The following is a 16,478-nucleotide window of genomic DNA, read 5'->3' on the forward strand; positions in this document are numbered from 1 at the left end:
CTTGTCAACTGCTGGAAATGGCCCACCTTGATTATCACTACAAAAGGTTTTTTCCCACCCGTTCTCTTGCTGATAATAGCTCACCTTACCTGATCACTCTCGTTACGGTGTGTATGGTAACACCCATTGTTTCCTGTTCTCTGTGTATATAAATCTCCCCACTGTATTTTCCACTGCATGCATCCGATGAAGTGAGCTGTAGCTCACGAAAGCTTTTGCTCAAATAAATTTGTTAGTCTCTAAGGTGCCACAAGTCCTCCTTTTCTTTTTGAGGATATTCTTTTAAGAAATTTATAATTATCATTCTTTTTTTTAGCATTTACCATGGTCAAAATGTGAAATATCAGCTTATTATTAATACTTATTCTTACACATAAGAAGTAAGTCTCCAATTTAGAGATTGACTGACTGGGTTTAAGCATGCCCACAAAGGTCACAGAAACAGCTAATAAGCCAAAGACCATGGTGCCTTCCAGGCTCCTTGCATATAAGCTTGGAAACTCAGATGCAGCCTACATCTGCTACTTCTTTGCCATTGTGAACAACTATTCACAGTAGCTGTGCTCTGAGCATGGAAATTTAGGCCTCTGGCTCATATTTGTTGGGGGGTTTTTGATGACATTATTGTTTTTCTTTGTCTTGCTTCCTCTCTGTGGAGATTAGTCATGCAGTCAAATCCTGCTCCAAGAGAGCAAACAATGCCAGTATCTTCAATTAGAGGGCCTTAGGCTAACCTGTGAGAGGTCACTGCTGGCCAAGTAGTGTCCATCATGACAGTGAATGGACAAGCTGAAGCCAGCTCCCCGGTGAAAGTATCTATGTATGTTGGCAGAACTGCCCAGTGTGATTCTTGGCATGAGTGGAGCAATGTCCACCAGAGACCAGGACAAAAGTCAGACCTCGACTTTGACCCAATGTTATCCATCCTGAGCCTGAGAACTGCTGTAAAATTTAATCTGCTGCCCCCACCCTCCACCCTGGTAACCCAAATTTGGCTGTTCAGTTCTTCACTCTGACAACCCAGAACTCTTCAGGGATGTTCCATCATGCGGTGGATAGGCATTCTGATGCTGAGATTCCATCTGCATTTAAGTGAATGAAGTAAAAGCAGAACTTCTTTGAATAGTATCCCTATAAGCGTGTTCCACTGTAGGTGTGTCTGCGTCCCTGTGCTGCTGATTGGAGAAATTTGGTAGCAGTCCATCCTCCCTGTGCTTGCTCTGCTCCCCTCCTCCCAAGAGGCTACCCAGCGTGCAGGGCAATCCCTCATCAGTTCCTTCTAACTGCCCCTGGCTAAAGACTGAGCTAGAGCTGTCCATGGTTAACTCCCTTTGCTAATTTTAGCTTCCATTGAAGCCTTTTTTATTTGTTACTTCCTTTGTATTGTTGTTTGGTCCTGCCTTTAAATAAATACATAAATAAATAAAAGAAGAAAGGGCTTGCCTCCTGCCAACACCTGTCAGGGGGAACCCCCTGGACAAAGGTATGCCTGGCTCCCCGGTCTTCAAAAAGTGCCTCAGTTGCAACTAATCTATCCCAGTGACTAAAGGACACCTGCAGTGCATTTGCTGCCTGGGAGAGAAGCGCATTCCACAAAAGTATGGCATATGTCAGCAACTGAAGCTCAGGTCCAGGAAAGACAAAGAGCAGAGACTCAAAATCCTACTCATGGAGTTTGTCCTTCAACCCCTGGAGTCCCGGTGGGAACTCTCACCAGAACCCTCTACTTCGAAGGGGGGTGAGCCCAGAGAGACAAGCCACTCACACAAGGTCTCTAAGAAAAGGTCTGTGAATCCCCATGTCTAGCTCCATCAGTATCATCGGTAGTGATGGCACCAAAGCTGTCTAAAGCTGGTGCCCAGGACATGCACACTACCGAGCACACAGAGCAAGTTTGGACTGCCCAAATATCCGATGGGTCCGGGCAAAGAAGCACCAGTACCATGGGGGCGCGAAAAACATAAGGGATCTGCCCTGGGGAAGGCTTCGTTGGTACGGCCATCGGCACTGGTACCAACCCTGGTGCACCTGGCACCAGCAGACCTCACTGCCAGGTCCGCATCTCCGAACCCATCAGTGCAAGCCTTTTGGCCCTAACAACCACCTCCGGTACCAACACTATCTGTACAATGGCACTGAATCTGGTGTCAGCAGCTGCCTTCTCCGGGATGGCATAATGTTCTGCAGAGGTATGTACAAATGCCCAGGTAGCTGCTCTGGAGATTGCTGATATAGGGATATCCTTGGAGAAGGCGACAGAAAAGGAAACCAATCTTGTAGAGTGCGTACGTATTGAAAATGGGGGTGCTACATTATGCATCTGATAAGAGAGCTTGATACAGTTCACGACCCATATGGAGAGCCTTTGAGCTGAAATCACTGCACTGTTGATCTATCTGCAACAGAAAGAAAGTCTCAGAGATTTTTCTGAAAGCTCTTGTTCAGTCCAAATAGAATGCCAGGGCTCTCCCACATGTTGAGCATATGTAGGATGGTTTCCCTATTATCTTGATGAGGTTTAGGGGAAAAGGTTGGAAGTTGAATAAGCTGATTTATATGAAAAGCGGAAGTCACCTTGGGAGTGAACTTCGGATGTGGTGAAAGAGTGATTTTGTCAGAGAAGAACACAGTGAAGGGGGGATGCACCATCAGGGCCTCTCTCTCCCATATCCTTCTTGCTGAGGTCATGGCGATCAGGAACATGGTCTTCATTGAAAGATGAGTTAATGAAGAAGTGGCCATGCATTCAAATGGTGGTCTAGTCAGTCCTTTTAGCATCAGGTTGAGATCCCATTGAGGAGTGGGAAGTCTGGGTTGGGTAAAGGGGTTCACTATGCCCTTGAGAAACCTCTTTGTGGTCAGATGAGAAAAAAATGGTTATTCTTCTACCTGCTGGTTAAAGGTTACAGTTGCTGCTAAGTGAACCTTTAGCGAGCTGATAGAGAGACCCGATTTCTTGACAGTCAACAGATAGTCCAGGACCACTAGTAGAGTGGCCACATTCGGGGTGACTTATTGTTTTAAAAAATCTGGCTAAAATGGAAATAAAATTTTTAAAAAGGCTTGACATGAATTATCTACAGCTTCATTTTCTTTAAGAAGGCAGTAATGGTATCCAGAAATAAAATAATATGTATGCTAAGCAGCACATCAGATTTCATTATCACAGGCACTTTCCTAAAACTGAACCACATTGGAATTCATTTGGTCCCCTTGCATCTAGGTAAATCATAATTATTTGCTAAAACAAATATAATTAAATCTGCTATTTCTGTTTGCAACTATAAATAGCATTAGTCTGTTGTATACTGTTAACATTACTACCCACAGATCCCTGATACAAGGGATTTAAAAAATTGGGCCATGCTTCCTGTTGGCATAAATTGGCCTAGCTGCATGAACTTTAAAACAGAGCTGCTGTGAAAAATTGTTCACTGACTTCACTGGACCCACACCAATTTCCACCTGCAGAGAATTTGGCTCATTATATCCGGATGTTGTTGTGTTTAGATGTCAGACTTTTTTCTCCTCCCCTGTTTTTTTCTTTACTCAGGACAATTTTTCAGAGATAATGGCTCTGTATTTTTGACCTTTGAACTTTTACTTGCCTCAGCCTGCAACACCACAGGCAGATCTGTATTATGGGCTTTGGGTTCCGTATGCTACTTTTGCTCCTGTTGTACTTCCTCTGATCATCATACAACTTCACAATGGCTATGTAATCCCTCAGCACTGTGGCTCCAAATTCCAGTTTTTCTTTCCATTTTTGTCACGTTTGCAAACTGAGCACTTGAAACTTTTGCAAAGACTTACTAACCTGGTGATAGTCTTAGATTCTGGGTTCCTGGAATGTCCTTCTCCGCTTCTTGAAACCTGTAAAAACTAATATAGTCTTTTTCAATGACACTAGCTATGAATGGGAACAAATTGAGTTCTCTCTAAAGCAATCTCTTACAAGAATCCTGTGAGGTACCAAAGGTGAATACAAAGGTCTTCAGTTCACCTCCAGCTCAGTACCCCCTTGCAACTCTATGACCATCCCTCATAACACCATGAAGATAGTTAATTGTACCCTCTATTGGATGTTTGAAATTGTTGCCCAGTTTCTCATGGTGACCATTCACTTAGCCTTCTTTCCAGAACTATGCAGCTCAACTTGTCACACCCATTTGACACTATAATTTCAGAACTTAGTTCTCGCCACAGTGAGATGGGTCATATATTTTACTTGTTTCAGGTGTCAGTTTTATCCTCTGACTCAGCACTTGATAGTGCTCACATCAAAGTGTGATCTTTTGGTACCTCCATCTTTCATTATTCTATTAAAAAGCACTGTGGTGGGCTGTAGGTGTACCTCTTGGAGTGCATCTTTCTTCTTATCAGGAGACATTGAACTACTTCACAAAGCATATTTCCAAAAATGATACCCTTCCTCGATTCCCATTATATTCTCCAATATCTGTTTTCTGTTGAATGCCATTGTGATTGGCACAGTGTAAGAAAATGATAGAGCTAAGGCTTATCATTGGAGTGAATCCATTTGGAAATAGCTTCATAAGGGCTGGTTCACTTGGGGATTGTATAGGGACAGGGTCCTGAGTTGCCTAAACCAACATGTCTCCATAAAGAATCTGGTAAAGTCCAATTTGATACTATTGTGAATACTCATCAACCTGGTGACTGGTGCAAAAAAAAGGCCTAGAACATTGGATCTGATCTGTCCTAGGCAGCCATACAACCTCAGCCAGGTCTGTTCCTCGGTCACTGTGCAACCTGTGCGGGCATTGCTTTTCTGAGCACACTTATATAGTATATGTAAAATTTCCTTCTCAACTGGTGAATCAGTCTTCAGTCCTAGTAGGATTCCCTTTGCGTTGCCTCCAAGCTCTGGTAATAATTGAGGTGGTGGTCTTTGCACTGCTTTTTGACCAGCGCCTGCAGTTCTCCAAAACTCTGGAATCCAACCCTAAATCCCATAGATGCCAGTCTCCAGGAGCGGGGAGTACATCTAAAGTAAGGTTTCATGCTGTGACACCTGGTCTTAACAAAAGTAAAAGCATATCTTCAACCTTTTGGACCTATCGGGTGAGCTTTTGCAAAGCTAACAAATCACACAGAAGTGGTGTATGTTGCTGGAAAGCAAAGAATGAAAAGCAATTTACTCCTTTTGAAAGGCAAAGCTATATGTTCCTGGGGAGGAATTAAATTATCTTCTCTGAGCTGCTGATCTTCAAATGAAGAAAATTGTCACAATGGATTGTCTTAGCCATCCGTCGTTGGCCCCAGGTGAACAGCATTTGAAGTTTTTCACTGAATTTATCATCTGCACGGCATACAGTCAATAGATTTTTCTCACATCAAGAAATAATACAAAGCTTCCTTGCATTTTCCCCCTAAAATTTTGACCCTTCAGTGCTGGACTGGGATGCCTTCTTCTGGAATTGGGAACAGAATAACTATTCCCACTTTCCCAGCCTTGTTTCAAGGATTTTGAAGAGAAGCAGACAATGCCAAGCTTGATAACCCCAGGTGAATATGGATGCCGTGGTTCTCCCAGCTCTTGAACATCGTAGTGGAGCCTTGGCTGGTGTCTTCTTCTTTCCTGTTCAGGTAGACTCATTGAAATGTCTACCATTATTGTTATTGTAGGAGTGCTGTTTTTGTTTTATTTAATTAGCAAAAAGTGATAAAATAATATTGAAGGCTAATGATTTGCCAAACATCATTCTTTCACATACTTTTGCATGTTTTACAAGATGAAAACATACAGGATGGGTTAACTTTTTAAGTTTTATTTTTAAATATATATTTTTCTAAGGTTTTTACAATAAGTTGATGGGAGGGTACACTTTAAATGGATTGGTTCCATGAATGAGTTTTGTACAGTGTGTATTAGACTGCCTTTGGTTAATATTGAATTATTTTAGCTTATTACAATAGCTAGGTAATTATTACTTATTTAGCATTTAATTCTCACCTATTCTGAGGAAAGAAATAGGCTCCCACTTTGAGAAATGAGATAGCTTTGTGTCTTTCATTTAAGGTATTCTGATGCTACTAATTAAGATACCTTCTCAGTACTTCTGTTTCTTGTCATCATCTGAACATGAATAGCTGTCACTTAAGTTCTTTTTCAGTGATTTATTTAACTTTGTTTCCTAGCAACCTCTTGTTTTTAAAAGCAACTCTATCAAAGCTGGTAAGCCTGAAATTATCTCTGCCAGCTTTGTTTTGGTACATGTCATGCAGCCGCTTACTTGTGAGCTGGAAGAAAACTGAATCTTACAGGAATGCTTCATTCAAGGCGAAGACATGAGATATTCCCATGATCTAATGGGATCTCTAGGAAACTAGGAATATATCCATATTGCACTCATAGTTCTTCACACTGCTTATTACTTCTGTTACATTATTGCCCAGTTTGCCTAGTTAGGATCAAGGCTCCATTGTGTTAGAGACTGTACAAACACAGAATAAAACATAGTTCCTGGTCTGAAAGGTAATGTTGGAAAAATCAGTATCAAAAAAGAACTGGCTTGAATATTGAAAGCAGAGAGTGGTTTTTCAAGAAGGGTGGTGATTAGTGGGCTACCACTGATAATTAGGCCCAGTTAAGTTATTGTAGGTATTGAAAACTTGATATAGCTTATAGGGAAGAAAGACTGTAACTCACTATAATTTTTGAATTTCTGTATGAGTAGATGTGGAGAATATTAATCAATAGAAATGAGTATACAGTCAGTAGTCATATGCTATAAATCACTGTATAGGAGAAAATTGTGGTGGTTGTCGAATATGGAATTCAAACACTTTGACACAGTGCTTATCAAAAGCTTATCCCTGAGGAAGGAGGGATAGCTCAGTGGTTTGAGCATTGGCCTGCTAAACCCAGGGTTGTGAGTTCAATCCTTGAGGGGGTCATTTAGGGAACTGGGGCAAAAATTGGGGATTGGTCCTGCTTTGAGCCGGGGGTTGGACTAGATAACCTCCTGAGGTCCCTTCCAACCCTGATATTCTATGATTCACTCCAATGATAAGCCTCTGCTTTTTCATTTTCTTATACTGAGCATGCTGCAACAGCAGCTGAGCAGGACTTTCCCTGCAATTGCAGCTCTGGTAGGCTACAAACAAGGCCTTGTCTGGCACCTGAACTGAGAGCTGGGAGACTGCCCAAAGTTGGTGTTATAGGACCTTCATGTATATTCTGGGGTGTCTAGTAAAATTGCTTTTAACAATTTAAAGCACTATAGAATATAGGCTTCTACACTAAAATGAGGTAAATATGTTTAAAAATTTGCCCCACTCATTTAAACTCAAATACATTTTTAAAATGGTTTAATGTTTGACATGGAGCATATCTGTTAATTTGTCATCGTAGGGTTTCTATAGCACCTAACACCTCAGTATCTTAAGCCCAGTTCAGTTTTCTTATGAGATGCAGAACTTGCAAAGCCAATTTGCAGCAGCCTCATCAGCAAAGTGTAGAGCCCTCAGTCCACCATCAAATCTGGTCAGAGGGCAGTCATCGGTGTGTGACATTGTCTGTCTTTGGCCACAGCTGAATGAGGGATCCTTTTGTTGGACCAACATGTGCAGGCTGGCTGCATATTAACCCTTCCCCAATCAAAATCAGTTAAGAAGGGATTTGATGAGTGGAATAGCAAATCAAAGCCAGGTACACATACGGTCAGGACAGTTATAAGAGACTGGTTTCTGACGTCAGCTGCAGACCATTCTTCATACCACATAGACTTCACAGAGAAATCTGGGCAGGTCAAGTGGGCCCACCGTGAGTGCCTTGATGACAAGTGCGCTCTTGGGTGGTTGAAGAGGACTGTGTATAGTGGTAGGCTCGGATTTGCCCTGATCTTCTCAACCATTCTGGCTGTAGCACTCTCACAACAAATGTGTGGAGGAGTGATGTTGCTTAACATGGGGAGTCATGGTACTAGTGTGGGTCTAATCATCCCAGTTACAATGCACACGATTAAATGTAGTTTTGTGTCAACCATCTTGACGTGAGTTGAATGGAGCTAGATTGGAGCACTGTATTTTGGTGCAGAGTAACAGTAGGCTAAACCGGATGATCGGGTAGTTTGAGCGTTTGTTCCCTAAGAAGTGCTGGCCAGTTTGCTAAGAAGGTTGTTGTGTGTCCTCACCTTAACTGCAGTTTTCCTCAAGTGGTTAAGATGTGTGAGAGAAATGCAGGGTTGCCAAGCTCAGAATTATCACTGAAGCATGTGGTTAAATCCTTTTTACATCAGTGAGTCTTCAGTTATACACATAACTGTAAGCATGTACTTAAATGCTTTGCTGAATTAGGTCAAAGTGCTCAACATCAAAGTGACATGCTGCAGCAAATTATGGATGAAATTCATCCTGGTGCAGCAGGCTTGTGCAAGGTCATCCTAATCACTTAGGCCCTCAACACAAGCAAGACAAGTCCATAAGGTTTGTATGGTGGTACTGCCACACTGGAGTTAACCTGAGCCTATGTCAAAACTTCCTGTATTCTTTTACTCCAATTCTTCTCTTTCTGTATATTACCTGGAAGATAAGGAGACACAACACTCTTGTCCTTCTCATTGATCCAGTTTAGGAGCATCAGTTTTGTGCTTGGATCATATGGATGGGTCATTAGAGCATGGGTGCTTCTACCTGTGCTCCCAGATCTTTCTCATTGTAAGACCAAATATTTTCTATCCAAATAACTGAAGAGTCCCTATGCTAGGTGGTGTAGATTGTGATACCTTATCAAATACTGATGTTGAATGCTCTAAGGAAGTGCAATCTCTCAAAGTTCAGCAAGGAAATGTTATTCTCTAAAATCAAAGCAATTTCATTTTGGCCTCAAATAAAGAGTTGTCACATATCATCATTTCCTGAGATTGTGAACTTTGAAGAAGTCTTTTCCCAATGTTAGGGTGCACTTGGGAGCTGTTTCTGCTTATCATCTACAAGTAAATTTCATCTCTCTTTATCTCCTCCTATTGTTACCGTGGGTGGTGGTGGTGTGTTTTGTTTAGTTCTGAAGGTTCCAGATTTGATCCCCCCAACCTATGTGATGTCTGTATAAATGTGTAAACAATTGATTGCTATTGATAATTGCAGGATAAATAATGTGGTTCTAACATAGGCACATTTTTGTGATCACTAAGTTCAGTCACAGCAACTAAGGCAGTCCCATATCCATAATAGCATCTGTCCTATTTGTATTAGAGGGGTAGCCAAGTTAGTCTGTATTAGTGCAGGTTTTTTACCCATGAAAGCTTATGCCCAAATAAATCTGTTAGTCTTTAAGGTGCCACCGGACTCCTCATTATTTTTGTCCTATTTGTCTTTCTGTTTAATTTTGCAATATGAATTTGTTGTATTACAGTACCTTATTTATATACCAAAGTGGGTCTTTTGTATGAATCAGAAGTTTTTAAAAAAAACCCTAGTCTTTTAGGAAATGATGTTTTCTTCCAACTATATATGTAGCTGGTTTATCTTTGAGTTGAAGGAGTTTATTTCTAAGGAACATTCTATTCTTTATTGTTGCTTTATTTTCTTAATATTTATCCAACTGCAGGAATAAAAGAGTTGTCCCCACCACCTCTGAATCTAAAACGTCTGTATAAAGAGACATTGGAAATTGAGCCCATCTTGATAATTATTTCTCCTGGTGCTGATCCTTCTCAAGAACTACAAGAACTTGCCAGTGTGGAAAGACATGGAGAGTGCTACCACCAGGTTGGTCTCAGATACGCAAAATGATACAATATAATGTTTGTGTTTAAAATGTTACAACTGTCATAGCAGTGTTTTTAATTTCTATTTTTAACTGAAAAAGTTAAATCAGAAATTTAAAGTAATGTTCAGTACTACTGATCTTCATTTTCTTTAAGAAAAATTCTGTAAAATAGTTTGAGAATCTTAAAAACTAGGTATTACTTAATTGATAGCTGATAGTAGTTTTTGTACAGTACTTTACTCTTTCAGGTCTGCCCAGTAGATCATTCAAGATGGCTTCTCTGGGGAAGCACTTAGATTCAAGAGGTGCATGTTTTGTGACAGCATGAAGTCTATCACTGACCAGCACAACAGATGCTTTCCTGCCTGCGTGAAAGCTGAAAAGGTCTCCACATGTTGTCTGAACTGGTCTCCACATGTTGTTTGCTCTACACTGCATTTAATCACAAAAGGTCATTTGATTTGACAAAGGAGTCTGAAGATCATTTTTCAAGAGCAGGTTTCATCAGCCCATCCATCAGCACAATATAGCCTGACTCTGGATTGCATCTGAATAAACAGACGACTCCAAGCTTCTCTAAGCCTCTCGGTTTCAAGTTCAGAGAATATTTGGTACCATTGAATGCAGCTCTTAAAAAAATGCCCAGTAAGGATGAGAAGGACTCATCTTCAAAAGTTAGCTGCTTAGAGCTGACCAAGATTACCTACAATTGGGTCCATGATATGTGTGTAACCTGACAGCAATTAACCTTTTAAGGTCTTCCCATAAAACTGATGCACTCATCCCCAATGGGTATTTGAATATGAAGTACTCCACTTTGGATTTGAAGCAATCTTCCACAACTCCTCTGATAACAGCATAACAGGATAGGGGCAGTTTAATCTTGCCTCTCAGCAGTCTTCGAATTTGTACCTTTTTCTCTACTGAACGCTAGTGTGATCTGTCCCTCCTCTCATACTCTAAAGATTCAAGTCTCTCTGGGATCCCATCTTGTTATTAATATCTACAAGGGCAGCTTTCTCACTTTTCATCTTCTGACACATCTGACATTAGTTCTGTGTGATTAGCTCCAAGAACGTTCCTTCCCTCTTGGCCATCCCATATAACGTTTTGGAATTATATCTGGACAAAGAGTAAGGGGAGTACTTGTGGCACCTTAGAGTCTAACAAATTTATTTGAGCATAAGTTTTCATGGGCTAAAACCCACTTCATCAGATGCATGCAGTGGAAAATACAGTAAGAAGATATATATATATATATATACACCACTTCTAGGTCTGTAATCGAGAATACACTTAGTATATAGCTATTTCACTATTACATCTTTATAGTCGGTTTTCCCCTGTCTGTGTGCGTCTTTCACACAACATGGAAGAGTATCTTTTTGTAAATATAGGAAAACATGATTGCAAAACAACAAAAGGTCGAGAAGTGGCAATACCACAACAAAAAAACTTCAAAAACAGACTCCAACAAGAAACTGCTGAATTGGAATTAATTTGCAAACTGGACACCATTAAATTAGGCTTGAATAAAGACTGGGAGTGGATGGGTCATTACACAAAGTAAAACTATTTCCCCATGCTTATTTTTCCCCCTACTGTTACTCACACCTTCTTGTCAACTGTTGGAAATGGTCCATCCTGATTATCACTACAAAAGGGTTTTTTTTCTCTCTTGCTGATAATAGCTCACCTTAACTGATCACTCTCGTTATAGTGGGTATGGCAACAACCACTTTGTTCGTGTTCTCTGTGTATATATATATCTTCCTACTGTATTTTCCACTGCATGCATCCAGTGAAGTGGGGTTTAGCCCACAAAAGCTTATGCTCAAATAAATTTGTTAGTCTCTAAGGTGCCACAAGTACTCCTCGTTTTTTTTTTGCTGATACAGACTAACATGGCTACCACTCTGAAATCTGGACAAAGAATGACATTCTTATGGTAAATCTACTGGAGATTGTCCTATTTAAAAAGATTAGAAGAGAAGCACTAAGTCTCCAAAATCATCTTCCCCAAACATTCCACACAGGAGACAGAATCTCTGATTTTTTATTTATCTCATAAATCATCTCTGAAAGCTGACAGAGTAATTCTGAATCAATGGTAAAAGATAGGGAACAGACCAGTGAGGGTTTAGCATTTACTTCCACCTCACCTGATAACTTGATCACCTTTTCCTTATCTCCTCCTGATTATTCAAAAGCATTCCAAGATAAGGTATCAGATGTTTGGCTTATACACTGGACATCCCTGCATCACCAGTCCAAGAGAAGGCCCTCAAACTCTTTGATTTATTCAAACTCAAGGATAAAAAGCACAACAACTCTTCCATCAATAGTTGTCTACTGGAATTAGCCAGACAGCCATGGTTCCCCTTACCTGTTTCATCAGTGACAAGCCAAGACAGACTTTAGTAGCTCCCTCAGAAGCACTTTAGCATCTTCTTAACCTATCTTGCACCAAGTTTCTTGTTATTTGACAGTCTCTGTTAGATGATAGGGAAGCTTGGTGGAATATTCGTTAAGAGTAGCGTACAGTGCATCTGACACAGATGCCTATTCCACTAACTCAGCAATTTCACTGAGATGGGGAAAGGGAAATCTTGTCTTCATACATCATTCCTCAGAAAGTTCAGTTTAAGATTTTTGATTTTCCATTTGGAAGTCCTAATTTATTTAGCAGCTGAACAGACAGCACTCTTAAGAAAATGAAAAAGACAAGGTCCTATGTTAGGTCATTTGTATCTCCCCACTCTTCTCATAGAAAGAAAACATGCTTGTTTCTCCTATCCCTTACCAGTTTTACACTGATGTAACTCCATTACCTTCAATATAGTTATTCCTAATTTACATCCATGTGAGTAGAAGAGAATCAAGTCCATCTTTTTTGCTACCAAAGGTGGCATCAGTAATCTCAGTACCAGCAGTGTCACACTATCAAAGTTCAGTGTCTAACAAAGCAATTTGTGTGTTGTTACGAATTATACCTGATAGGACACGCACACAAATGCTACAAATTATACCTGATAGGTCACGCACAGTTCAAATCTAGGCTGAGGCACATAAACAAAGTCCACAACTGCAGAGTTCCCAAAAAACACCAAGTTTATTACGCTCGAGTGTGGTGCCCCCCCTGCTAGCCAGGAGGGGGACCCCGAATACAGATTATACAAAGGTTATATACTTTTTAGCAAAGCATGTTGCCCTCGTGCATCGGAAACCTTAGCCAATAAACAAACCCTTTTCTTATCTACCACCTGTCCCTGCTTGGTGCGTTTCTCGTGCTAAACCAGTATGTTAATTACACAGCATGGTCCTAAAGCCATGCATCAGTAACTTTTATTATCAGGATGGGAGGCCTCACATCAAAGGCCAGGAGACAGGGAGTTAGGGACTGACAAAAAACAGATACTGGGAGTCAAGGCAGGCTGGAGACAAGGAGGAGGATTTTCACAGGAATGCAGTATCTAAGGAACACTCCTCCTGGTGCATGATGTGCTTGCTTTTAGACAATGGTGGGCCCCAAACCAAAATGGAGTCACATGTGCTAACTTTTCCTTAACAATGTCAACCTAAAAGGGAAACAACATTGCCATCACCCAGCACCATCAGCTCTTTCAGTACCAAGCACCGATTTTGATATTTTGGCTAGTGAACTCCAGTCCAATCTTATGCAAAGACCTATCTCCGTTTTAATTACATTAGACCAATGGTTCCTGTAGATCATAAAGGATATACCATCTAGATCAAATCCCTTTCATCTTGTCCAAAATGCTCAGTTCTGTGTGTTGATGCATGTATGCTCCCTAACACTCAGATGTTTGCAATGTTTGGGAGATTCGTGCAGTTTGTTCTAATCCTACGATGGGGATCTTCAAAAGCAAAACATTCAGAGAATTCTAGTTAGTGTTTTGTTTTCACTATTGAACAAAATATTAAGGCATAATAAATTCCCAATACAAATGTATTTCTTTTTGCAGGTTGCCATGGGCCAAGGCCAAGCTGACTTAGCCATTCAAACTCTAAAAGAATGTGCACGCAATGGAGAATGGCTTTGTTTGAAGAACTTGCATCTTGTTGTATCTTGGCTTCCTATTTTGGAAAAGGTGAGGCATCAGAGTCATCTGCGTTATTTCAGAAACATCTGGCAACTTCTATTCTAAGTATGCAAAGTTGATGACCGGAAAACAAGGGTCTGGAACACAAATTTACAGGTTTCCTAGTCACCAGTGTGATTACATGTTTGAAATCAAAGAGAAACACACCTCGTTTGATGCGTTTTTTACTTTAATTTTCATTGAGTTGTAGAAAATGAACTATTTCCTTAGAGCCCTATTCTGCCACCCATATGATGAATTAGTACTTAATTATTTGAGCAGTCCTATTGTGACTCATACATGCTTGAGAATGTGTACTGCTTAAAGCTACAGCATCAGCTCAGAATCTAGTTTTTTTTTAAATTAGTTAAGTATTGTACCTGCCCCTGAGTCTTCCTGCTGGTTTTTGTTGTTTTGCAATCATATTTTCCTATATTTACAAAAAGATACTCTTCCATGTTGTGTGAAAGACTCACACAGACAGGGGAAAACTGATATAAAGGTGTAATAGTGAAATAGCTATATACTAAGTGCTGTGAAAACTACAAAGTAAACCAACCTGAAAAAAATGATTTTCTCCAATCTCTGTCAATTAACGTAATCCCAGATGTTGCTTGCAACAACAGTAGGTGTTTTCAAACAGAAGTATGATTTTAAGTTGATAGTATTCCTTTAAACTCTTACTGTTCTGAAAAATCAAATATTCATAATTTTAATAGAGTACATCTCCTTTTTTAAATAGGAATTGAATACTCTTCAGCCCCAGCCTAATTTTCGTCTGTGGCTTACTGCTGAAGTTCATCCAAAATTTGCTCCGATTTTGCTTCAGTCAAGTCTGAAAATAACATATGAGGTAAGATTTCTAAGGAACGTTTTTATTGAATAGCTACAAACAAGTACTCATGAGAGATGAAACAACAGGCATATGTCTTATAGAAGGAAGTTCAGCAAATTGTAACTAATACAGAATATGGGGCTTTTTTTAGATTTTGTCATTTTTTTAAAATATGAATGAAACACATTGGTATTCATTTACCTTAGGATATTTGTAGTGATCATTTGTATGATCATGTATGAGAACTTGCTGATCCATGAAATAAAATAGTTGTTTATAAGACTTCCAGATTTTTTCCCCAAATTGGACTTAGAAAAATTAACTTTATTAAAAGATAGCATAGTGAACCAGTGGTTATAATATTGAATATATGTTTAAAAACGTAGCTGATTTAAGCAAGCAAAAATGTGGAAATTCAGACTTATGGCTCTTACATTATCCTTATTGCATTCTATTATGCCTGGGTAATGTCGTTGCCTCAGAACAGTGCATGATCATACGGAAGTTTCTATAGAGTATAAGCACAAACAGAAGAGTTAACAGAATGAAAGATTTATTTCTGAATTTCTTTTTTGTTTTTATATTTTATGGCAAGAGTGATAACTTCTTAATGTTCCTGCCTTATAAGCTGCTCCTGATACTCTGTATCATGCTTTACATCATTTTGCATAATATGGTTTTTTCTGAGTCTGCAGTCTGGTGGTTTAGTTCCTATTTAGTGATCTCTCAGAGTATCCAGGGATGATAATCTTTCTATGACTCAATCTGTGACAGTGCAGACACTGTTTTCTTCTGAATTGGTTCTGTTAGGTAGGATGATGTTTTTCTCACTCTCTAGGTGTCTCTTCTTCTTAGAATTTCAAAAATTACGTAAACATTTATATCCAAAATCAATGTGAATAGGTGGGATTTATGCCTGTTGCAATATCTTAAATTCTTGCCTCAAGAAAACATTATAATGGAAAAGGCAACAATGGCAGCCATACTTAAAGTTAAGAGCCTCTGCCCAAGGGTGTGTATTTCACCTAAAACCCATCAGGTGGAAAATATAAGTTCCACTCCAAATGCCAGTGCCACAGCTCCCTGTTAACACTTTTTCAGTTCATTCTTTTCTAATCTCAGTCAGTCAAGGTAGGATCCACAGAAGTCGCCTGCCAGACCTTTTGCTTTGCTGCTTCAGCTCTTTTTACATGCAGTTTGACTTTGGGTAGTTTCACAATATCATTTATTGCGCTCTAGCTTTCAGTCATGGCAAGTAATCAGTTTTCAATTGGTGCTGAACCTCTCATCTCAGACTTAACTGGTAGCTTCTTTCAAAGCTTTGGTTGTTTTCTCTGAGCTGGAGTAAATCTGCAGTTCAATGCAGCCTTTGTTACATCAGTGTGAGGTAGGGGTGACACTATGTTTCTACACCTCTGCCTGGATACATTGATGCCAGTCAAAGGAGACTCAGATTTAGCTATGCAATGTAGAATAGGCAATCTAATGCATCAGCATCTTTTCCTGGATGCACCAGTCAGGAAAAGGAAAAGTGCCTCAGCATCCCTACCTCAGCACATTGGCACTAATACCTTAACAATTGGCAGATAAGGCACCCTCTTGCATCTTTGGAGTAAGGCAGCTCACTAGCATATAGAAGTGAGGTGCATTGCATATCGCTGAGGTGCCTCATCATGCCAGTGCTTTAAACTTGCTGCAAGAGTGCCAAGAAGGTGAGGTGTCACTTCACCCTGGTGTATAGTTGCCAGAAGGTGAGGTACCTAACCACACAAGCTTCAGAGGTGAGATCTCAACCGTCAGACCT

At 40.1% G+C, this 16,478-nt stretch overlaps 1 protein-coding gene across 3 annotated transcripts in view; it reads left to right on the plus strand.

Moving 5' to 3' along the window:
- DYNC2H1 (dynein cytoplasmic 2 heavy chain 1) overlaps nucleotides 1-16,478 on the plus strand; it is a 384,528-nt gene that overhangs the window by 223,040 nt on the left and 145,010 nt on the right. For all 3 annotated transcript variants that reach the window (XM_037889977.2, XM_043529611.1, XM_043529618.1), the window contains 3 exons: nucleotides 9,575-9,735; nucleotides 13,723-13,848; nucleotides 14,582-14,692. In XM_037889977.2, the coding sequence (XP_037745905.1) occupies nucleotides 9,575-9,735; nucleotides 13,723-13,848; nucleotides 14,582-14,692 (398 nt within the window). The remainder of the gene's footprint in view (nucleotides 1-9,574; nucleotides 9,736-13,722; nucleotides 13,849-14,581; nucleotides 14,693-16,478) is intronic.

Source organism: Chelonia mydas, chromosome 1 (assembly GCF_015237465.2).
Source record: "Chelonia mydas isolate rCheMyd1 chromosome 1, rCheMyd1.pri.v2, whole genome shotgun sequence".
Lineage (NCBI taxonomy): Eukaryota > Metazoa > Chordata > Testudines > Cheloniidae > Chelonia > Chelonia mydas.